At 38.4% G+C, this 24,768-nt stretch overlaps 1 protein-coding gene across 1 annotated transcript; it reads right to left on the reverse strand.

Moving 5' to 3' along the window:
• Nucleotides 1-350: 350 nt before the first annotated feature.
• Nucleotides 351-23,528, reverse strand: shmt2 (serine hydroxymethyltransferase 2 (mitochondrial)). The gene is made up of 12 exons (XM_044349425.1): nucleotides 23,398-23,528; nucleotides 15,692-15,883; nucleotides 12,703-12,782; nucleotides 11,661-11,861; nucleotides 11,261-11,342; nucleotides 8,449-8,571; nucleotides 5,854-5,993; nucleotides 5,480-5,642; nucleotides 4,460-4,559; nucleotides 3,270-3,425; nucleotides 2,463-2,570; nucleotides 351-2,251 (listed from the first exon to the last, which is right to left on the reverse strand). Exons 1-12 carry the CDS (start codon nucleotides 23,428-23,430, stop codon nucleotides 2,124-2,126), a joined length of 1,506 nt encoding a protein of 501 aa, XP_044205360.1. The 5' UTR covers nucleotides 23,431-23,528; the 3' UTR covers nucleotides 351-2,123.
• Nucleotides 23,529-24,768: the final 1,240 nt, after the last annotated feature.

Genomic DNA, 24,768 nt, shown 5'->3' on the forward strand with positions numbered 1-24,768 from the left:
TGTTGTAGTTAGGAGCAGAGCCAATTTAAACAATTTTATATACTGTTGGGTAGTTAAATCAATAAAGATGAGGTGAGGGGGAAAAAAAATCTATCATGGATAACCCAACCACTAATCGTCTGATACCAATAAACAAGTTAAATATTTGTTATTCCACTCACATTTTCTCCACGCACACACACAAAAATAAATCTATGCTCCCACTCTGACATCTGCACAATCACAGTCCAAAAAAAACACACATCTCAACAGAATCATACGTTTCCACACAATAGATGTTTTTCCCAACTCGTGGTTGTGAAAAAAAGTGTGCGGCTGGTGATGTATATCAATGAGACAACACAAGAATATTTGAATTATTGGCTTTTATTAGGACTCAGCTAAAATGAATAAAAAATGTTCTGTAAAAGAAAGTTAGTTCAAATTTGTGTTGATGTACAATGACTGGCAACATATCAGAGATGATAACAGACGAACAGTAGACACATGAATACTGTAGTAAAACACTCACTGGTATATTTTGGCAAAGTCTATTCAACTGGCTGTCGAAAACTTGTCATAAGGATAATTCATATGATTTGGTTCACCTTAGAAGCTATGCAAAGGAAGAGAGTACCACATTATTTCCAACGCCCTTTTCTCAATTGTGCTGTAAGACCATTTCACAAACAGAAATCATGCTTCTTCACTGATGCAGTGATAATGACAACAGTTCCAATCTGTGAACCAGATAGACAACAAAACACTCTGAAAATGTTATATCAAATCAAGCTGCTTCACAGTTCCCATTGTTGAACACCATAGAGAAATAAACGACTGTTAAATCAGGCAGACTGCATTACAGTACAAATCATCTTCTTCCAGTACAACAAATCAGCTGGTATTGGAAACCTTAAGATACATGTGAAATTATGGTAGTTACATAGTTAATTCTTTTTAAATAATATATAGAAAAGTATATACTCTTTGTAAACACACTTAAAAGGAAAGTAGAAAATAATCCAGGATGACATACTGTTATTCCATTTGGTTATTTATCTGTCATGACATTATATATAGCAATTAAAATCTGACATTTGCAATATGCTGAAGAAAGGAAGATGATAATCACAACAGCAGCAATAGAAAATAGCATCCTCTATAAGATTTTCACGCAAGAGGTGAATTTATTGTAATGCAATCTAATACTACAGCCTAGTGAATTCTATTTTTTTCAGCTTATAATAGTCTACATTATATATGAAATGTGTTTTTTTTAAACAATTATTGTGACCACAGTTTGTAGTGTTGTTTTATTGGACCTCAGTATATTAAATGATAAAAATATTTAGTCCCCTTCCTGTACAATTTCACATGGACCTTTCCACTTTGGAGACAAATTGTACAAATCTCTCCTAAGGGGAAATTAAAGGGAAAACTTACTGACAACATTTTGGATTAATTTCTGATTTTCAACAAATTTCCCCCCGGAAAAAGTGAAAAGGCCAGCACAACATGGTTTGGCAGAACACCCCTCCACTTCATGAAGCCTCCTCCTGCACCTGGTTTCATAAACAGAAGATGACGGTACAAGGCAAACATGCACACATCTCCATGTGAATATAATCGTCTATATTAGTCACATTGGTTAAGATGCTTTACAGCATTAAGACTCATCAGTGTATCTCTATTTTCTAACTAATTTAACACTAATCAAGTCACAGAGTGTGTGACATCAATGACTGTTGGTCGTTGCTTGATTTGACATGTTATTTTTCCTCCCACACACCCACATTAAAGAAATGGTGTGAAGACAACTGAGAAAGATCTTTACATATACAATAGAAAATAGATTCTTCGGCTCTACAAAATCTCTGTCAAATTTTATTGTTTCTTTACTTTACCTCGACGTTTTTACAAGAATAGATTGATGGAAACTGCAAAAAGTGTAAAAAAAAAAAAAAAAAACCAAAACAATGTGGTCTCCCAGAACTTATTGGAAAAAGGGAACCCAAGAGTCATCCCAATTCACAGCCACCAACCACATTTCACTAGCATGACACCTCTTCTTCCCTGTGCACATCTCCTCCCAGCCAGCTTTCTGGCACCTGGATGTTATGGCCCCCGACTCCATATCAACTAGCCTAATGGTCATGGAAGCCTGGCATGGGGAAAGGCCTGGCGAAGACTTCAACACGGTGGCGCAGGTCAGCGATGCGAGCCATGGTCTCAGGGTCTTGAAGCAGGAAGTTCTTGAAGTCCTGGAGCTTTCCTGCATGAGAAAACGGAAAAGAGAGAAAAAAGGGTTCCACTTTAGGCTTCCTTTGTTTTATCATCACTGGGCCTGTTGTTTTTAATGTAACATACAATATTGTAATTTTGTTGCAAAGTTTTGAACTGTGCTTTTAATAAGGAAATGTTCTTGCTAGCCATTAGGCAACATTGTAATCCATCTCCATGCTCACTGTACTGTACTGGCTTACCTGTCTTTTTCTTCACATCCAAGGCAATCTTGAAGCCCTCATCCATGAATTCGACAACTTGCACAAAGTCAGCTTCTTTGAACTGCCTGGAGGTCAGTGCTGGAGCACCTAGGACAGAGAGGAACACAAAATCTGCAGCTTGAAATACAAAGTTATGACTGATAATTTCTTCCTCTTGCTTTTACATGTTCAGCTGTCTCCAATCCATTTTATTACTTTTTTTTAAAAAAAAACATAGGAACCATGGAGTCTGTAGGGTAAAAAAGCAGAACCCTGAAGCTTCTTGACATTTTAGTAATGAATCCACACAAACTACAGATTTGTCAAACCTACACTGATGCCTATGGACAATGGGTCACTTCAGTGCACTCAAATCTCAATAAAATAAACAAATGAGAAGGTAAGGAGTGCAGAGCATTGTACTGTAGGTAAAATATCTCGCCTTAAGAAAATGTGGCAGTGTAAATGTGGAGCTCATGAGCTTCCTGGAAGATGATTAAAAACCCAAACATGCTTAATTAATCATGATCTGCTCAGCGCTTGTGGCTTAATTGGTGGCTGACTAATTTCCATACGCAGAAATACATTTTAACATTTTGAAAAAGTAAGTTAAACATTAAGTGAAGAGGATGTTAGGTGCAAAGTAAATTTCACAAAAAAACAAACAAAAAAACAACTCATTTAACTATGAGGTGAGCTTTTTTGAGAGTTTTGCTTTGAGAGTTCTTGATCATATCCTTAATGAGTATGACAGTTGACCTTGTCCGAGTCCAGCTAAATGCTGTGTAATGTGAAGCTGGTCCTTACCTAGCCTGAGGCCACCAGGAGTCAGGGCACTCTTGTCCCCAGGGCAGGTGTTCTTATTGGCAGTGATTGACACAAGCTCCAGCACCCTTTCGGCCCGAGCCCCGTCGATACCCTTAGGCCGCAGATCCACCAGGACTAAGTGGTTGTCGGTCCCGCCTGAAATACGCAGCATTCTTCATAAAAAAACTTTTGAAAAGAGGGAAAGTCCGAGGCTTTGTAGACACATGCTTCAATTCTTCTTCTTTGATCAGATCACCTCATCTTTAAGTTTAACATGGATATCGTAGTGTTACTCAGTTTGTTAGGTTTTAGGATGTTACACTGAATGCAGTTAATGATGGCACAAAATTACTGTTGGGTAGTATGTTGTCAGGCCTCCTATGCTTCACATGCTTTATGCACATGCTTTCTCATGCATTTTTCCATCTGCTTTATGTAAATTTCTGCACTGTATTTATAAGTTTTACTTTATTCTCGGATAAAACGAGCAAAAGAGAATTAAGCTTTTTTTTTTTTGCTTGATGAGCTCTCTAAAAAGGTGACAAATGGACACCACCATTAAAACTCTTTAGGACGCAATACTATCACTAATCCTGACAGCAAAATTGATTGTCGTTATAATCATATATGCTTAATATAAGCACCAAAAATACATTATTACTCATAACACTTAGATAGATGAGTGCCTCTTATAAAAATATTTTCCTTTAGCAGCTCACTTGAGCAAGAATTCACTCCTATTTACAAGTTTCTTATTCACTGTAAAAGTAAACAACACCCTTTTTCCACAGAGTGTCTGCACACAATGCAAAGCACAATGTAAGCACAGGACAAGTCTGAATTTTTTAGGGATTCAATTGAAGGCTATACATCAAAAAACAGCTGAGGCCAGCGTATTAAATGCAGTACAAGATTCAAGCATTTGCTCACAACCAGAAAGTGACCACTTTCATCTGGTTTTATTCTCTTGACTGACAAGGCTGCTACACTGACATTAGCCTATTTGCACATCATGAATTTAAATGCAGTTCCGTTTTTTTTTTTTTTTTTTTTACCTTGTAATTTGCATTCTGTGACAGGACATTATTCTTTATTGACGTGTGTTTCCGATATTTCTCTCTGCTGTTTGCTGAGCCAGTGTCTCCTTGGGAATTAAAAGAAAAAGCATGTTTAAATACAAGTTAGATTACCTGATACCAGGGTGTAGCCTTTGCTGAGAAGAGCTGTAGCCATGGACTTGGCGTTCTTTAGTACCTGGCTGATATACTCCTTGAACATGGGAGACTGTGCCTGGACACAAAAAAAGATAATAGAAAAGACTGAGTCGGACAGAAGATTGGTTCTATTTCAGTGTTGGGGGGGGGGGGGGGGGGGGATAAGTCATGATATGTTAAGAAAACAATTTTGTATTACATGCATTTATCATGTAAAGAATAGTTTTTTAGGGTTGCAACTAACCAATCGATTAATCTGCTGATTATTTTCTCAATCAATTGATTAATCATTGGTCTCTAAAATGTCAGAAAATGAAGAAAAATTACCATTATAATTTTCCTGTTACATCTGAATTTTCTTCAGATGTCTTGTTTTGTTCGACCAACAAATATATTCCATTTACTGTCATGTATGACAAAGAAAAGCATTAAAGGGAACCTATTATGCTCGATTATCAAAATAGTTGCTGATTAATTTTCTGTCAATCAAATAATTGATTCATCAACTGCTCTATAGTTTTTAATTCAAAAGTCAGGTTTTTTATCTTGTGTGGTGAATACTTTCCTGATAATTGATGAAATAACCTGAAAAAAGTCTTTGGTCAACTGTTGAACATGCAGGTAGACGGGACTTAATTTCAGTGGTCAAAAGATTAACAATTTGAGAACCCGTGCTAAAGAAATTTCTCATCTATGGTGCAAGTGAGAAGCAAAAAAGGGACATCTATCCTCTTTCTCTGATTAGATTTCAGTAGCTATCTGGCAGAGCACCTGAGAGTGAGAGAAGGAGCAGATGCTTGTAGTTGGTTAGTGAACAGGGTCCTGAGTCAAATTTCACAAAAGCATCTCAGCAGTAAGATTTTGTTTCACTGCAAAATCAGACAAACTAGTAATCAACTTCTATTAGGAAACTGCAGACGTGGGTAATAAAGCGTTACAACAATAGAAATGAGGTAGGCAATTTTTGCAATTAAATGAGATGTTTATTTTGCTGACCTGTCTGAGTGCCACAGCTACACCAGCGATGGCATGATTATGAGGTCCACCCTGCAGGGAGGGGAAGACAGAGAAGTTGACCTTGTCCTCAAGGTCGTACATGATTTCCTTCCCCTTCTTGTCCACAGAGCGGACACCTTTACGATAGAAGATGAGACCAGCCCTGGAAAAACAAGCATTTACTCACCAGTAAGAATTTTTATTCTCTAAAACCCAAGCAAGGTTTCATCTTTCATAAATCGCCATAAAAATAAAACAATCATTTCCTGGATGTTTTAAGGTGATGTGACAGAGATTAATCACAGTTGAGGCACCAGCTTGAATGCACGACAGAAATTTTAGAATTTACTGAAAGTCTCTGTTGTACTTCTTACCTGGCTCCTCTGAGGGATTTGTGTGTGGTAGAAGTGACCAGGTCAGCGTGTTCAAAGGGAGAGGGAATAGCTCCGGCTGCCACCAGGCCACTGATATGGGCCATGTCAGCTAGCATGTAGGCCTTAATGTCAGTACATAGCTAAGGAAAAAAAGGACGGAAAACATGGAGCAAAGTTAAAATTAAGATTCAAAACATTTCAGGAAATTCAAGTGCTTTTTCTGCACAGGACCCAAATCATGACATTACTCTCATAAACCTGAGCTACAGTACAGCATTGAGAGAGTGATGATTTTTTGTGTGCAGGTCCTGTACTAAAGGAAAATGAATTGAAATAACACAATGAATATGAGGTTGAACTGATTGCTTTTACCTTTACAGGTGTTTTCCCCAAATTTTAGAAAGTAACTAAGTAAAGATTTATTCATATAGTACTTTTCAAAACAACAAAAATTATTAAGTGCTTCACATTAAAAGCATTAAATAAATAAGCAGGATGGCAACAGAATCAAATTTACAAAAAAGCAAAGCAGAGTAGAAAAACAAGGGAATAAAAATGGGTCTTAAGAAGTTTGAATTGGATCATCTTATAGTAAGAGGTAAACTATTTCAAAGTTCAGGTGCTGAGACAGCAAATATTCAATCTACCTTCATTAGGGGGTATAAAGCAGTTATAAAAAATTAACAAATGTAAATACAATATTCAGATTTGATATGCGTTTGCAAATCCTTCACATTTAGTAACAAGTAATAAAAGCGAAGCCTTTGACTATTAGAAACTTTGTATTTGCTCCGGTGATGATCTGCCAGGCCTGTACTGCAGCCATCTTCACTTTGATTTTTTTTACAAAGGTCTTTCTGCCTTCGGTCTGGTCTTAAGCAAGTGAACCACATGCTCAGCTGGAATAAGGTCCGTTGACTGACTTAGGAGCCAATAGCATTTTTCTGTTCGGCCTGAAGAACTCCTTTTCAGTAACTGTAGGACCATTGTCCTAAAATTGGGTGACTATATATAAAAAAAAAAAAAAGGAAAAGGTAAAATCCTACATTGTTAACCTAATATAGACACTCCATAAAGCTGAAAGTCAGCACTTGAACCTCAGTCGCTGATTTAAAATGTAATGCTGGAATATGAAGCGAACATGTGTCACTGTCCAAATATTTATGAACAGCATTGTGTTTGCATATGCATTAGTCTTGATATATAGAGCACTAAAGCTACTATAAAACTGAACTACATTCTTCAACTTGCCTCAGTCCTTGTCACCAGCGACCCTAATTTTAAAAAAAAAAATTTTATTCGACTGCACACTGTATATGTTGAAATGCGAGATAAAAAATGTGAGATACAAACTCTTGGTACTAATACATTTACATTTTCCCCCCACGGTTAAGATTTGTTAACTAACTCTACATCTGTTAGCTGTACCTTTCTTCTTAAAGGGCAGATGTTTCAAATCAGAGCTGGTGTAATAACACTTCAGCAGTTTTCAGAGGACCGCAATATTACAGCATAATTCAATAAATTCTTGCTGTCTCTTGCCAGCATTTACTGAGAAAGGCACAAACAATAAATAGCTCGCTAACATGCAAATAACTTGCTGGCGAATGATCAGAGCGGTAAACAATCTTTTTAGTGCTCCAATTAATATGCATTATCATGACAATCTCCCTTCCTCTCATATCTAAACTGGATCAGCACATGTTTATTAGATTAAAAGGCAGGGGAGATGGCAGGGTTACTGGAGGGGGTAAAGAACACAAGAGGGTGATGAATGCTGATAGTAAGACAAATTTCAGATTTAAAAAAAAAAAAAAAAAAAGAGTTGCAACAATCTAGGTAACACAACACTGAAAAATCTGGAGAGGAGCCCGGCCCAGCAGATTCAGCCATAAAACAGCAAACAGTTCCACAGAGACATGCCAGAGGGAAAATATGGCCCCACTTCAGGCCTAGTGGCAAAGTAGTTATGGTGCTTAATAAAAACACTGCTCTGTAATGGTGGGACACTCCATCTGATGGTACTAGGACAAGTGGAGCTCTACAACAAAGGGAAGCAGTCATGGAGCGAATGAAGTGAATCAGCGGGTGGGTATAACAAAACAGATAAAGGGGCCTCTTATGCACTGTCAAAGAGAGCAGTGAAGTGTGCAGTTAAAAGTTGCTGCTGTGTACGTGTGAGTGTCCATGTTCAGTTCGGATGAGTAGGTAAGAGAGGAAGAAAGCATCTGTGTTGTTGCGTGCAAGTGACAAAGACCCTAAAAAATTGGTTTGTCTTTGGAAATGTTAATGTTTAAATGCGAATGCTCGGTAAGAGCGGGCAGAAGTCTCTACTGTGGGGCAGAAATTAGTAAAGTTATGTTTTGGAAGTGATCCTTGTTTGTAAGGGAAGCAGGTGTCTGTGACAGTTCAGTGGAAAAGGTTGACTGAGTTTTAAAAAAAAAGAAAAAGAGGACAAAGCTGGTCTGACCTTCCTAATAGTTGACAAAACAGGTTGCAGGAGAGAAAGCGGTAGGGTGAAACACAGAGAGACAGAGAAAAAAGATGGGGTGAAGGGTAGGTGAGTTTTGAATACGGAGAGAGTTCTCCATGCACCTTCTTGATGCGTGCGTAGTCAATGAGCCGGGCATAGGCGCTGGTGCCAGCGATGATGAGCTTGGGCCTGAACAGCTTGGCCGTCATCTCCATCTGGTCGTAGTCTATGAGTCCTGTTGCAGTCTGGAGAGAGAGACAGATTGAGAGGAGAGAAGAGGCAGAGTAGGAGGAAAGAATAAAGAGAAAGTGGAGGAGGAATATGAGAATATTAAAGCGCGAGTAAGGGTCAGAAGGAAAAAAAAAAAAAGAACATGAGAGGATTAAAAAAAAAATAGTCAGATATCTGCGGATCAAGAGCAAACATATCAACACGGAAGAGAGATTTTTTCCATTTGCAGCTCATTTGAAGCAGCTGCATTTGAAGTACTTTTGCGACTTTAAAAAAGGGGCAGGAATTTTTATCTAAAAAGGAGACATTTCAACCTATCATATCAAGGAGGAAGATGGAGCAATTGCAGTAATGCACCCCTACTTATCCTAATTCAACCTTTCAGGCATCTACTCAATTGGTGTGATGAGGCTGAACAGATCAGAGATCAGTTTGGAGACAAGGTTAAATTGTTAGATAAAGTTAAAACAGCGTTACTTGATATACCATACTATATGTATATAAAGTAACTTTTTTTTAACCATTTAATATTTATCTCATCACTCCTTTGCACTATTCGTATCCTGTTGTGTTGTTATTCTGTGTAAGTACATGGAGAGCCACTAAACCAGAGTCCTTGTATGTATAAACATACTTGGTCAATAAAGATTCTGATGTTAGGTGATCCATTGCTCAGTAGATGTAGCTCAGAGTCACATGAGAGTGAGAGTCAGGCTGGACAAGCTAAATGACCACTGTGTCTTACGCCTAAATCCTCAGTTTTACCTTTCTGCCCCTCCTCCAAGAATCAGAAAAGAGAGACAATACAGGCAAGAGAAAGCGAGCAGGTGAGAGACAGAAAGGATGGAAAATAAGGGAGATACAGACAAGGAAAAGAAGAGAGTGAAGGAGGAGGGAAAGCTTTATTTAGACAACCTGATAATCTCCCATCTCCAGAGCACATCTATGGATGCCCCCTCACTCCATCAAGCTGCTCATTGTGAAGACAGAGCCAGTGGTGCTGGCCAGCCTGTCGATTTCCCATTATCTCTCTCGCAGAGGGGTCCTGCCTGCCCATATATCAGCAGGCCGGGACATGCAGAATCTCATGGCCATCCATCAGCCGCTACCAATACTACCACACAACTATAACCCCAGGAATAGAATACTATACACTAATATACAACACGCTGATCATATCTTAATGTTAACTTGTAAAATTACTTGTCACATCTGAAGGGCCCTGATTGTACATATCTCCATGCTGGTGGAAAACAGCACTTGAACGTTTTATGTAGTATACTAAACTAATAAGACAGTATGGCTTGCATTATGGGTGAAAAAGCTGTACATGAACCAATACATCAGAGTTTAAGCTCCTCTGTTGGCAAGCACCTTTCAGCGATGAGGCCGCAAAAGTAAACAGGATGACTAAAAGGGGATCACAACGTTCTAAATGTTTCTGTTCTGTTTTCTTTTCTGTCCTCCGTTTATTTCAACCAATATCCTGTTGTTATGTTGTTTCATCATAGGAAACACCAGGTCAAAGATATTAGTAATTTACATTTAGATATTTGTGCTTATTCAAGATATTTTTTGTCATTTTGGTCGAGGACTTCAAGAGAAGTAGTAGTAAAAGTTTTAGAAGTTTAAATAAAGTGGTGCAAGTTATTCAGTTTGAGCAAAATGTAAAATGTGGGTTTTCATATTTGATAACTATTTCTAAAGCTGACTGAAATCTGTACCGTACTGCTAACATAATGACAGCAACAGAAATGTCAGAAAGGTGTTTCAGTCTGGTGGTTACATTTTTTTATCCTAAAATAGTTTTCTTCCCTGACCACAGCTAATATACTGGGCTTAAGAAAACTCAGTTTGCATGGACAGTGCAGAACACCTTATAAAACATACCTTACAATACATTCACACAAACTATTAGTGTGGTTTGTCTATAAGCAGCGAAGTGCCTTCCTTCAACCAACTACTGTATAATTAGAAATGCAGAACAAGCAATGCTATACGGTAGCAAGTAGCAGAAATCTGAGACTGTAGAAGCTCTGACACATGGGTAATTCTGACCAACAGTGCTGCTGGGTAATGTGTTGGTCAGTTCATCATAGAGGACAATTCACTGGAGAAACATGACTGTGATTATCTTGACCCAAAAGGATTACATTATTGGAATTTAGAAAACTCTTAACATATTAAGTATCTTCAAATATGATTTAACATCTAACAACTAAATCAAGATTCACATTCAACTTTATTATCCAATAATGGAAATTCATTTCAAAATACATAGGGTAAAACAATAAGGACAATCCATGAAACACGCACACAGGCAAACACACACATTTTCAGACACACGTTTGTCTTTCCGTACTTGTGAAGACCCTTAATGATATAATGTATTCCCTAACCTTCACAACTAAATGCCTGACTCCCATCCCTTATCTTAACCTAAACCTAATTCTAACCTCAATCTTAAAACCAAATTTTAACCCTCAAACAGCCCTTTGAAGTAGTGAAGACTGGCCAAAATGTCCTCATAATGATAGTTTAAAAAAAGATAGCAATACAAGCACACACACACACACACACACACAAGCAATTTGTGACACCCCCAAAAAACTACATGAAGAAATGTTCAGTCAAACTTGACTCACTGGTGTAAGACAGTAGACAACTAGTTAGTTGGTGTCAGTAGTAGGGGTCTCTACTTACATTGAGCTTGTAGGGCATGGACTCAAAATAGATTGAGGTTGCTGAGATCCTCTTCACATCAGACATGTAGCCATGGGTCAGACTGGTGTGACAAAAAGGAACATTGAACATTGGAAAAACATGAGAAAAAAAATCTTTTACATCAATATCCAGCAATAAAGAATGCTCTTAAGCAAGTCATGTTATTTTTCTTAAATTGGTAATGTGCTTAAGGGTGACCTTAAAATATCAATATTGGGATCGACAGTTTGTGAAACTTTATTTAGTGTGAATGAATGTCAGACTCTTCATGATACACTTGTGGTGACCAGCAAAGAAACTGGGGCAGCTTGGAAGGGTGTGAGGGTGAGAGAAAATAAGTGACAGTGGAACAAATGTAAAAGCAACAGTAAGTACTGACTGTCCTCCATCGGGCAGGTCCAGGCCCATGATGCGATCATGGGGGTTGAGAACGGCAGTGTAGACTGCGAAGTTGGCGGGGGAGCCAGAGTATGGCTGCACGTTGACACCCCACTGAGCTGGGTCCAGGTCAAAGGCTTCCAAGGCTCGCTTTTGACACAGGACCTCGATTTGGTCGACCACTTCTGCTCCACCATAGTACCTGCAAACACGTTGTCCAAAGTGGTTTGAGAGAAAGGGGGAAAAAAAAGGAAATGTGATTTTCTATGAATGAAAAAGACACTCTTAAGTGACCCCTAACAGATGCATCACTCCTGCAAATAACCTGCCTGATTGAGCATTGATATTTATTTGATTTAAGTCAACATCTACAATGTATTTTACTTTTACCACAAACAGCACTGTTGGTCACAAAAATCAAGAGCAATTTAGACTGATGTTGACCTGAAAGTACCACAACAGATGTGGGACATTTCAGGTGAAAATGCTCATCAAACCTTTTCAGTGGAATTACAGATGAGAGAGCAACAGATGGATACCGTACAAACCACTCGGTCAATGAGACCACCCTTTTGTTTCATTAAAGTGTAAAACAGCAGATGAGTAGGATGCAGAGAAAAGAAATAAAAATTAAAAATGCATACAGCGGCAAGGAGATTTATGGAGGACTTGTGTTCCAGGAATCAAAGGCATCAAATAAAGGGCATTTAAAAACATGTCAGCACTGTTTGCTCTTGATAAATGTGAATTATCTGAGGGAAATAGCAGAAAATAGGAAAACTGGATATATGAAACTATCAGCCTGGGCACTATATTCTTCCAATGTATCCCCTTAGGAATCTTCTTTGGCAAAACAGCAGAGGCTGTGGATTATTTGCTGTGTGGTTGGCATGTGCTATCATAGGGCAAGATAGAGACGACAGTATAAATCAGCGTGTATCTATGCGTGTGTGTTTATGTGCGCATGTCTGTGACTAATACCCTCAAGCAGAGAATATCAACAGTCTTAATAAGCCAGGGTGTGGCTAAATAAACACACTCACCTTCTCCCTGGGTAGCCTTCGGAGTATTTGTTGTTCAGACAGGAGCCCAGAGCTTCCAGAGCGGCTCGACTGCAGAAATTCTGTGGTGAGAACACACACACACACACACACACACAAACACACACACTCAGATCAATGGTGCGAGTGGACAGAAGGGACAAGGACGGCAAATTAAAGTCTGTTAAGTGATAGTGAGAAATCCCCCTCCAGCTAAAGGCAATCATTACAGTATTGAACCTCTGGACTTCCATGGACTAACATGCTGTACTCCACAATGCTTATCACCGTGCTGCTCGAGGATACAAGATAATGTAATAAACTTTTCTGCACATGCTGAGATATGTTTGTGTGGCCTTTTTTTAAAATCATTTTGCAACGCATTTTCCAAGAAAAACAAATTTTAGAGAGTATGAGTTGCAGCAAAAGGGGAATAATTACCCCCCAAACGTTTTCCTTTATATCTTGTCCATGTGCTGGAAAACCAAAAAGACATATTTTTCTATATTGGTGCAGGACCAATTATAATCCCACTGCTGAACTATAATCCCATTTTTGTATTTCTACTAGCCGTTACAACTTTCTGCTTATCTTGTAATTGCCATTTCCCCATCTACGGCCCTGCCCTCTGAGGAAAGGATACTCCCCTTTGAATTTCTGCTCCTGGGGTTTCTTCCATTTCTTTTAAAGTATTGCTGTTGATTGAAAACTTTATTTAAACTTAAGTATTTTGGACACATGTTGTCCAACTCCTGCGTGGATGGATATTATACAAACAATTTTTTTAGGACATCAATATATACAAAGTAGCAAAGGAAAGCATCAAAGGAAAGACCATCAAAAATTCACAGCCATTCATATTTGAGCTGCTTTAGTAATTTTAACTTAAGCCTTCTCCAGGTCAAGTGTGCAGCTGTATTAAGAAGGAAAAAGTAAATTAAAATACCAACATGATAAGATAAAAAAAAATCAATTATCATGCAGATACTCAGTAGACTTGGACCGGGATCACAGGGTAAAGAAAATATGATTGGGACATCCCTCCTTGCTGTTGTGGACTGACAAAACCATTTGAGACACAGTATGTGATACTGGACTATACAAAAAAAACAACAAACAAATAAAAAAACAAAAAAGACTCGACAACTTGTTACATAGAAAATTTTGTTCAGCCCAGACTGTGCAGCTGACAGTGGCTATCTCCCTCAGCATGGCCTCCTGACACAACACTATTACTGTATATTATCACATGGCACAGTAACAGGGTGTGACACAAAACACGCACACACACATACATTCTCCACTCTCTGCCACATTGAAGGGGGGGGGTGAGGTGTATGTGTGTATTATGCGTGATTATGCTAATGCTTCACCTGAGACCAAAGATGAGATCAAGGGAGATAAAAGCTCCAGTAACAGCTTTCAGCTGCGTCCGTCTGTCATGCAGACGACTGTGGATAAATTAGAAGAGGAAATGCATTTTCTTCTCAACATCTTGAAGTGTGTGTGTGTGTGTGTGTTTTATACATTTAAGAAAATGTGTGTGGGCGGACACATGTGGGAAAATGTACGTCTTTTCATTCAAGGAATGCCTGCCGGAGCTGTACTGTGATGTGCCGTGCAGAGTGAGGTGGGGAGGAGGCAGAATGAAGATATCAGCTTTATCTCACACTAGAGCGGTCTGGCTTTGTGTCGAGAGGGGGCTGATATACTCCACTGAACAACTACTGTGGTGAAGAAGAAAACAAGAGGAGAGAGAAAGAACAATACAGGATAAAACCTTGTCTGTTCTTTTGAACAGTAAAATTTTCCATTTCACACCATCAAGCCTTAAACTGAAAACAAAGAGTTCCCCAAATGTTTCTGTAACAACTGAGCTATTCTTGCCTACAGTAAGTGCTGTGAGCATTTTCACTATAAAAGAAGTCAGGTTTAAATGACTTACTGCACACTGTACACAGCTGGTCAGTGGGTGAATAATAAATAAAATGAAATAAATGAATTTGTTGCTATAAAACATTAAAACATACAACAGCAAGATGATTTATAGACAAACATGACTAAAAAATAAATGTATATTTGTCAGTGATTCCTGATATATTCCAGAAGAATCTATCTGTTCGCCCGTATTGCCAAAACATTCATCACAGGTGATGAGGCGTTCTCAGGTACCTTGCACTGCCAACATACAGGGGGTGTGCTGCCAGCTCTGACAAGCACTGAGTGAGTGTTTTACATTGACTGTCTTCGTTTAAAACAAGTGCCAGCTCCATCAGCCATAATAGACCCTTTTTTGTGGCAGACATTTTGACTTGTCAAAGCAGGAAAAGCACAGGCGTAACCAGTGACGGCTCCATTCCATTAACAATCCCACTAAGCCGTGTCAGCGAGTGAGCGTGTGCAATACCAGAACCCTGGAACTAGCTCACCTATACCGAATGCAGCCATCATTAATGTCATTAATTCCACCTGTGCATTTCCTGCTTTAACAAATGAAAATGTCTGCTGTGAAAAGGGTCAATAGCATAGGATGGATATTCATTTTTTTCTGTGACAAAATAGATTTCAGTCTAAATAAATATATACATTAATGAATTAAGGACTGAATGAATGTCTTTCACTTTTCACTTTTTCATTCCAAGTATCTGCCACCATGTCTATGCCATACAGAAATATTTATATGGTACTGGCCAAATGATCTCTTTCAGTGGCCAGTCATGACTATCAGCTAATCTCTGTCTTACACTTTTTCAACTTTGCTTTGTTCATTTTAAGGAAGAAAGTACATAATACATCCATGTACAGTCAAAAGATTTACCAAGACGGATGCAAAGGTAACCTCATGTCCTAGGTTTACCACCAAGCCTGAGAACTTGGTATGTCATCTTCCTTTCTTTAACCACCCATCCCACCCATCTCTCTCACATGTGAACAGTTCAAGTAAGTAGACATAGGCAAAAACAGTCAGTTATCTCTTTGAGAGATGTTTTACCTCAGATGCAATGAGCTCCAAACCACGGCACTGCCTGTCCTTCTCCCTCTGCAGCAGATCCCACATCTCGGGGTCATCCTGAGACAGGGTTTCCTGGCCCGTCCATGGACGATCTTCATCCACTGCACGGGTGGCAGCGTGGGACTGCTGCCCACGTACACCAAGACGAACCGGGGCTCGTTGGCACAGTGGCTATGGGCAGAAGGGGGATACGTGTAGAAGAGAAGGATTGATTGAGAGTTTGTTAGTTTTATACATTTATCGAAATTATTGTAAACGCTAATGGAAATAAAAAGTAGCAAGGGTCAAGTGTCATTTTCTAACACTGGGTCATTACATTGAAATGGGTCTGGTCAATAGATCTTACAGTACTACTGCAATTCAAATGACCATAGTTCAATAAAAAATGCTGTAAAATAGTAGGACTGCAGTCTGGGTTGCAGCTGCATGATGTTTTGATGTCATTAAAAGACATTTAGCAAGATAAGAAATTATTTTAAGAAAAAAAATCAACCAAAAACGAGGATCCATAGAGGAGGGAAATGAAAATAAAAAATGAATGAATGAATTTTGGAGTTATATTTTCTGTGAAGATGAAACTAGTTGGGGCTGTTCCCTCTAAGAGAAACCAGAACACAATATGAAGACGTTACACAGAACACACGACAAAGAGTGTATTTGACCATTTTACATATTTAAAGTGACACCCTGATTTCTCCTATATAAATAAGGAGACATTTCAACTCCCTTCCCCTCCTCAGTTTCTCATAAACTCTAATATGTAGCCTGGTATAATTAGAAGCTGGCGTGTTTGCATGATATCAATAATCAGCACGGTTGTTCAATTATGCCTCTATCAGCAGTTCTACAAACTGAGGGACTGACTTTTACTGCCTCAGTGTACCGAAGGAGGCATGGAGAGAACAGATTCAGCACTTCCCGCTTATCTAATCTGGACTGGGGCTGGGGCGAGTTTTTCTGCTGCAATGTCTGATCATGTGAGTGTGCAGAGTCCATACAATTTTCACTGGCTCTTTCTCCTTTTTTCTAAGCTAAGCATAAATCCTATGCTGGTTCAATCCTGGTTCCACACTACGTATGCCTGTGATGGATGACTGAAACTTTCGACTTTGTGCTTAAACGCTGCACGTAGATAATCATAAAATCTTCAATACTTGTCATGTATTAAAAGGTATGCCTTTCTGTGCACAAGTTCTCTTTATATATCCCAATCAACGAACGGGCGGAGCACCATGTGGAAGAACAATCAGAGGTTTAAAAAACTCCTTGACAGGTCGATTGCACTCAGAACAAATTGGCTTCTTCCCGTCATTTAATCAACAATATGAATGACTCTGTGTTGAGAAGAATCCCACCACTGAAACATATAGTTATCATCTGTACAGGTGTGCTGGGGTGTGAGGGACAACCTCCTTTAATAGCACCATTAAAAAGCAATTAGCACAGTGCTTAGGACTGGTTGAGGACACCCATAAGAAAAAATAAAACGCAATTATGCTAATTCCATGTGGTGTAAAAAAAAATGTTTGGGAACTTAATCTTTTGTAGTGGCTTTATTACACTGTAAATCTAGCAAAGTACCCAACTCTGTAATTTTTAGGACAAAAAAAGATGGTAATGTTGGGCAGAAATAGTAACAGCTATACAGAAAATGGGAATCTTCTCTACGATGCAATAGGTTCATAATTCACCATCATGACTGAAAAGAAAAAAGAAAAAAAACACTTAAGAAGAACCCTTTATTCTCAGAGGCAGCCTGCTTCTACTCCACCTCTTCCTCTGTTCCCAGAGGTGGCAGAGGGGACAGTGGTAACACACCAGGGGAGGTGACTGGCACCTTAATGGCCGATTTCTAACAGTCTTTACCCGGGCCTTCTGTCACCGGTGGCAGTGGTGATGGTGGAAAAGGGGGAGAGGGGCCCCCCCTCGGGGCTCTGGAAGAGATGAGGGCCTGGGGAGACAGGTCGGGCTGCCTCTTGCTGAGAAATCACATGGGTCATTAAATCTTGACGGGAACTGTCCTTTGCTGTCTGTGTTTCTGCTGGGACATACCAAGGCCAGGACAGGCAGTGGCACTAAAACCCAACACAAGCCAAAGCTGCTGTGGTTATACTGCGACTGACGACTGCATAACAGACAAGTGTGCCTCTCCCTCCTCCCCCCTGCTAGCCTCCACCTTCATCCCCGCTTTCCTTTTCCCACCCTCCTCCTCCTGTCCCTCTTACGCTGCTAAACACGCTGAGCCAAGTAGCACTCCTGTGACGTTTTTATTAGTTCCTCTTGTCATCAATATCACTTTCATGGCATCCAAATGGGACAGCTCTGGGCTTCAACAAACAACAAACAGGTCAGTCCCTGTGGTCTACCTCTCTGCTTTCCTGCCTCATTTCCCAGCCCTGATCATTACGGGAGATTAATTAATAAACACAACATAAACTGATCCAAGAAAAGTGAGATCCAAGATACAAGCACCAAATATGTCACAGTGGGACTATTTTTAGGCAACAGATTATGCTGTCGTTTGAAGGTGAGCTTGATGAAAACTCTGAGAAAATGGGCGGGATAGGCCACATCAACCTGGGCGCTGAGCACAAAATAATGGCAGAGTCACAGATGCACTGCATCTGCATGACAATGATAAGGTAATTGTTGGCAGTTTGCCTTTCCTGTCAAACATCTGTGCCCAAAGAACAATAGCAGAGACGAAGAAAAGGGAAGAAAGAAAATCATTTCATTAATCCTGCTTCTGTATTATTTTTGCCCATTTCCTGAAGCAGCTCCCGAGGCGAGTCAATTTTACAGATGACTGCTGTCTATCAGTGGTTATACCAAACAACAATCAGCCTGGTAACAAAAGAAAAAAGAAGGGACTAGAAAGGAGAAACAGTAAAGAAAAAAAAAAGATATGTAAGGTAGCAGAGAAGAAGTGTCAATAGAGAAGCAGCATCCGTCAGTCTGACATGTAGTTGCCTCTTTCCCTGTCACTGACTAATAGCAGGGCTGTCCGTTACAAATTGCCCCTTGATTCAGTGTGGATGACACTAGGCTGAGAAATCTGGATGGGGTGAAGAGGCGTGAAGGGACAGAGGCACAGTCCAGGGCGACTCCACTCTATTCGGGTCAAAGGGTTGTCTGACTGACAATCAGAGACTTAAGCGATTCCGGCAACAAAGCCAATCTTCAGGAGGTGTAGGCTGTGGAACAATACATTTATGCTGTAATCTGTCTTTGTGGTAAAGGAGATGGTGAGAGATTTCTACACTGGGCTTTCGGGTGCCTTAGTGAGTCTGGATGCATGCTGTGGGCACACTTGTGACATTATGGGGTCAAGCCTGGCTCATGGCCCCCCAACCCTCTCACTGTCACTGTCAAATGCACAATCTGTTAAACAAAAATAGAAATACTTAACTGGATTTTCCTGCATTGTAAAATCATATATGAGCCAAGCTAACCCTAAAAACAATTTTGAGCTACCTAAGGTATCTTTTCAATAAGGCTCAACAAGCCCTTTAACTTTACCTTTAAATTTTAATGAGCCTATATTTGCAAGAGTGAATTGTGGTGCTTTTAAGTAAGAGATGATGTCATTCTATCAAAAGAAAAGAGATAAAAATCGGTTTATGTTGGTTTTCGATGCACTATTTAAAAAAATCAAAAGAAGACAGAAAGGTCTTTCTGGCAGGTGTAGTGAACTTGGTTAAACTAGGACTGCAACCAACTTTGCTGCAACTTTTCATTATTGATTAATCTGCCGATTATTTTAATCATTTTGTCTATAAAATGTCAGAAACCAGTTAAACATGCCCAGTACAGTTTCCCAGAGCCAAATGTGATGTTCATCATGATCATATTAGGAAGACAAAATCAGCTCATCCTCACATTTGAGAAGCTGGAGCCAGCAAATGATTGGTATTTTTGTTTGAAAAAATCATTAAAACAATTAATCAATTATCAAACAGTTGCCAATTTAGTTTCTTTCAATCAACTAATCGGCTAATTGTTTTCAGTTCCAGAGTAAACTCCACCTTGAAAAGGCTGCACAATAAAAAAAAAAGGCATAATTTTAATTTTCTCTTAGCTTTAAAAGAGACAGAAAATGCAACTTGGAAAAATGACGCCATGAATTCATGGTGAAAAACTCTTCTGCTCCTGCAAACTGAATAAAACTGGCTTCAAAAATTTGAACATTTCTGCTGCGACTGCATTTTGTTTGTTTCAAAAACTGTTGTATAAGAAATCAAAGTGGAATTTCAGTGGTGGAGGTGATGAAGGCTCGGTTCAGGATGTCACCTAACCTCTTTATAACCAGCTTAAAAAGTAAGTAAAAACATAAATAAGAACATATTGTTGGGTGATATTGAATGTACCAATACCACATTGTTGGTTGATCTTGGCAACATATAACATAGAGACAGAAAACTCCAACAAATAAGTTCCCACAAAATGTTTTTTTCCCTTGTTACACAGAGTAAACCACTGCTGATTGTAAATAGAAGAAGCAAAAGCAACACTACAAAGCCATCCTAAAGCAAAAAAATGTTGAGTAGGAGTTATGACCCAAACTCCAGAGGTCACCAGCAAATCTGCTCAACAACAGAAACTAAGCTGTGCTAAACATCACAATTCTTTCAGTACACCGCACTGAAAAGTTTGAGTACTTTTAGTACTGATTTAAACAAATGAGCACCTATTTCACATTTTCATTGAGATTTTGTAATTTAATCTAATGTGTGACTTGAGTATGCAACATAACTAAAGACGCATATTGTATATAAGGTAAATTAAATTCAGAAATTCAGAATTTTGTCCAGCAGAAGTACTTATTAAAAAGGTGTTATCCACAAAAAAAGAAGAAGTATTTTTTTAAGCTCCTTTCTTTCAGTGTTAATTAATGTTGGTTTCCTGGTTACACAACTGGCATGCTGACTTTCTTTCTTGTCTTGCTGTGGCAGGTCTAAGCTTATGTCATACCAGTTGTTAATAAGCAGTCACAAAAGGCTAATGAACAGTTTCATGCATGAGAACTTCATTTTACAACAGTGTTAGTTTTTCTACTTATTCTAGATAATTACAATGAGAAGTAAAGGACACATTTTTAACCAAACAAAACCAACTATTTGTGAGTGCAGAAGCATAACACCTTGAAGTTTAACATATTTGAACTTTGAGAAAAAAAAAAAAAGACATCAAAACATAAAAGAGTTTTCCATATGACCTTCGGCTTCTGCTTCTAATAAACATCAGTGGTTTAAAAAAATGTTTTTGATAGATGAACAACAGTAAGTGGAAGTAGCCATATGCTCTTCAGTGTTATCACGCTATTGAACTGGATCTTAGCTCATTCCCTTTCTCTATTCCTCAGATGTTTCTCAACTGTCAAAAATAAAATCAAAATAAATAAAAATTGTTAATATTTTGTGCATTGATATTCACGCTCAATTTGCTGCGCTCAAGATCACTGCATTTCATTTTGAATTCAAAAGTTCTTCAAAGGTTCAAAATGAGTGGGGTCAATTGAAATCCATCCCATCAGCTGAGCTTGAACTAACTTTTTTTCTGCAAAACAGAGCCAAAAATGGCTAAAACAGCCGATAGAAAAGTAAGTAAGTAAGAAAAGTAAGTAAAACTGTCTTCTTCAGAAACAGAGGTAAACTGCAACAAGGAATGACTGCACAGGGATTAAAATCTCTCTCACATGCACAAATCCTGTGAGGACACAAAAGGAAGGCTTCACATGAGTCCTTTGGGAATTCAAATAAGATGCACACTTAACCAATTAGCATCAATAGGAAAAGCATGCAAGCATGTGAATCTGTCAATTTAATGGGAAACTTTAGACATACTGACAGTGACTAATAAAACTAGGTCTGAACACATGCCACATGATTTTGGCACAGACTTGGGATAGCCTAGTTGTTTCTGAAAAAGTACATGAAATTGGTACCATCTGTAAAATAGGTCACTTCATAAAGATCAAAATGAGGCTATTCATAGTCCTTAAACAACTTTCCCTACCAACACCCCCATCACCCTGATGTCTCAACTAATCAAACAACTTTTTTTTTTTTTTTTTTTACTTTGAAATCATTGGGCAGCTACTCATTCATTAAAAATTAATGTATCAAATGGGCTACAAGTATTCAAATACAATAATACATATGACAATCACATCAGAATAATAGAACCAATTTTACATTGTAATACAGTTCTGTAATTAATCACACCATTGTGAACTTTATTGCTGTTGACTGAACTGTACTGTAATTTTTGAGGGTGTAGTAGTTTCTGGTTTTAACAAGTTTGTAATTGTTTTATCTCTTGCACAGATGTGAATGCAATGGATATAGATCTATGCTGATATTAGCTTATTGCAGATCTATAGGTAATGGTGTATATGTCGCCTGATAAGTGACAAGAAACTGAAGTACAGAAATACCAGACTAGAGGTAATACAGGAGACCTATAATGTTAAATGTCCCAATCAGTATGAATCATCATCACAATTCTTGAGAATACAACACTTCTAAGGTATCCATGTCAAGAATGTTTGTTTCTACTGTGTATTTATATTTTCATAAAAAGGGCTATCAACTGACTACTAAATATCAATGTAAGTATCTGCCTAAAGATACTTAGGATTTAAGATTAGATAAGATTTACACTCTAGTGTGTAAAATCTAATGAGGTCCAACTCAACAGCCCTGCAATAAATCTTACTCATGTTAAAGTTGTAATAAGTTATAATAGATTAATATTTAATCTGCTCTCATTAATATAATGTGAGGTGTTCATGCAACTTCATGCTCATTTTGAGTTGCAGTCTGTGGTGCTGTTGATATGTTGTGTAAATGAAAACAATACATTATCCTTGCAGCTACACTACAGTAATAAATTCTTGAACAATCAAGGAGCAGATGACACTGTTGAAACAATGGATGTTCAAACTTTCAAAGTTTGACGAACTTTCTGCCTTATCTGTTACATAATTAACAATATCATGGGTTAATATTTGCTTGGTACCCCTCATTTTGCACTTTGAACATTATTGAGACCAACACCACCCATTTCTAGTTAATATATCATTGTCTTTAAACGTGACATAACCTTCATACAGTTATCAAATCTCACCCTTTGAACTTCATCGATGATAATGCTGTTTTACTGTAAAACAAATACATTCAACTGTACTTTTGAAACTGTGATGGAGCGCTGTCTTTTTCCACATGTTCGCAGATAAATAACCTAAGTGCTCACAGTTTTTTCGTCCAACAGAGAAACATGATGCTTCTGTGTTTCTTGCAGGTTACCCACATGATGAAACTGAGCAGTCGCTGTTGCATCATTACGGGAAACACGGCTGCAGCTATACATCCACTGACAGCTAGCTTGTTAGCTTCTCAGCTAGCTCACAACCCTCAATATGTCAAAAGTGCGATGTAAATAGGACAGAAAGGACATCTGGTGATTAACTGGTGCTGTTTAAATATGCGTTCATTTAGTAAAAACTGCATACTTTGCTCAAGCCTGCGTGAGCAAGTTAAACCCCCCACGACTGTAGCCCTGACCAGCACTAACGTTAAGCTAGCTAACAGTTCAACCTTACAGACAAGCTGATTTAGTCGCCCAGCTCAAACACACTGTGAAGGAAACCATGACATAAACATGAACATGAATGATATACTCACCCGTGTGAGTTGTCTCAAAGCGAAGGACAGCATGTTTCAAGTTACCAGGCCAGAAGGAGAAGCAGCACTGCCAGGCGACACACTGCTGACGGGCTCCGAAAAGGGCTGTTTGAAGTTGTTGGCAACGGCAGGTTACGATATGCTGCCGAAAGGGTTGATGGGAAATGTAGGCCAATATGAGGAGATTACACAAGCCAAATATGTGGCTGTTATAAAACTACTTTATTGCATTATATACTACTTTATATTTAGTTCATTTACTCATTCATCTTATCAGCCGCACATGTTGACCGGGTCTGTGTGTTCAAACTGGTTACCGGCAGTGGTGGAAGAGGTATTGAGATCCTTAAGGAAAAGTATCAATACAGCAATGTAAAAACTCTCCATTAGAAGTAAAAGTCCTGAATAAAAAACCCTACTTAAGTAAAAGTACATAAGTATTAGCAGCAAAATGTACTTAAAGTACTAACTTGTCTCTCTGACTGATATATTATTATATATGACAAGACAGATTATTAATATTGAACCATCGGTCTGTGAGTAGCATGTTACTATTGTAGCTGCTGGAGGTGGAGCTTGTTTGAACTACTTTATATACAGCTAGCCAGTTAAGTCCAGTGATTCTCAAGTTAGGGTTTGAGCTCTCCAAAGGGTCACCAGATATATCTCAGGGGCTGTGAGATGGTTAATTGCAGAGGAATGAAAAAAAACCAAAACAAAGTTCTGATACACAAATCTGTTTTCATTTTTTGGAATGTTTATCTAATCTTTGTTTTTTGATGAAATATTGGATCATTTGAACATTTATTGAAATGAAACCATGTGAGAAGTTTAAAGGGAACAATCACTGTTTGGTGGAGCTGTTAACAACTCATAGACATCTGAAATGTGACCCCAACAACACACTGCTTTTTTTAAGATATGAAAAGCCAAAAAGGTTGGAAACCACTTTTTTAATCTTTAACAATGTGTTGTATTTTAAAAGTTTGTTATATTATCCATTGGTAAAGTAACTGAAGCTGTCAAATAAATGTAGTTGAGTAGAAAGTACAATATTTCCCTCTGAAATGTAGTGGAGTTAAAGTATACAGTGGCATAAAACGGAAATAATCAAGTAAAGTACAACTACATCAAAATTGTCCTAAGTACAGTACTTTCCACCACTGGTTACCTGTACATGGTGCTTTTCCAAGTCTGCCTATAATCTGTTATAGAAAAACTGAATGGATGAATGGAAGACTTTTGCAAAGATTTTGCAAGTTTGCAGAAAGTGTGAACAATTCTGGCATCATAGTTTATACAGAAAATGTTGTTTATGCAATATTTTATTGTTGGGTGGTGTTAAAAGAGCTTACAAGTGTTATCACCATA

The sequence above is a fragment of the Thunnus albacares genome, chromosome 4 (assembly GCF_914725855.1).
Source record: "Thunnus albacares chromosome 4, fThuAlb1.1, whole genome shotgun sequence".
Taxonomy (NCBI): domain Eukaryota; kingdom Metazoa; phylum Chordata; class Actinopteri; order Scombriformes; family Scombridae; genus Thunnus; species Thunnus albacares.

Bases quoted from the DNA above. Each gene is read 5' to 3' on its own strand.
- shmt2 (XM_044349425.1), bottom strand. From the start codon at position 23,430: ATGCTGTCCTTCGCTTTGAGACAACTCACACGG. The intron at 11,862-12,702 runs GTGAGTGTGTTT...ACGTGTTTGCAG, and splicing joins GAAGGCTACCCAGGGAGAAG to GTACTATGGTGGAGCAGAAG. The intron at 3,426-4,459 runs GTAATCTAACTT...TGCGTATTTCAG, and splicing joins AGGCTACACCCTGGTATCAG to GCGGGACCGACAACCACTTA.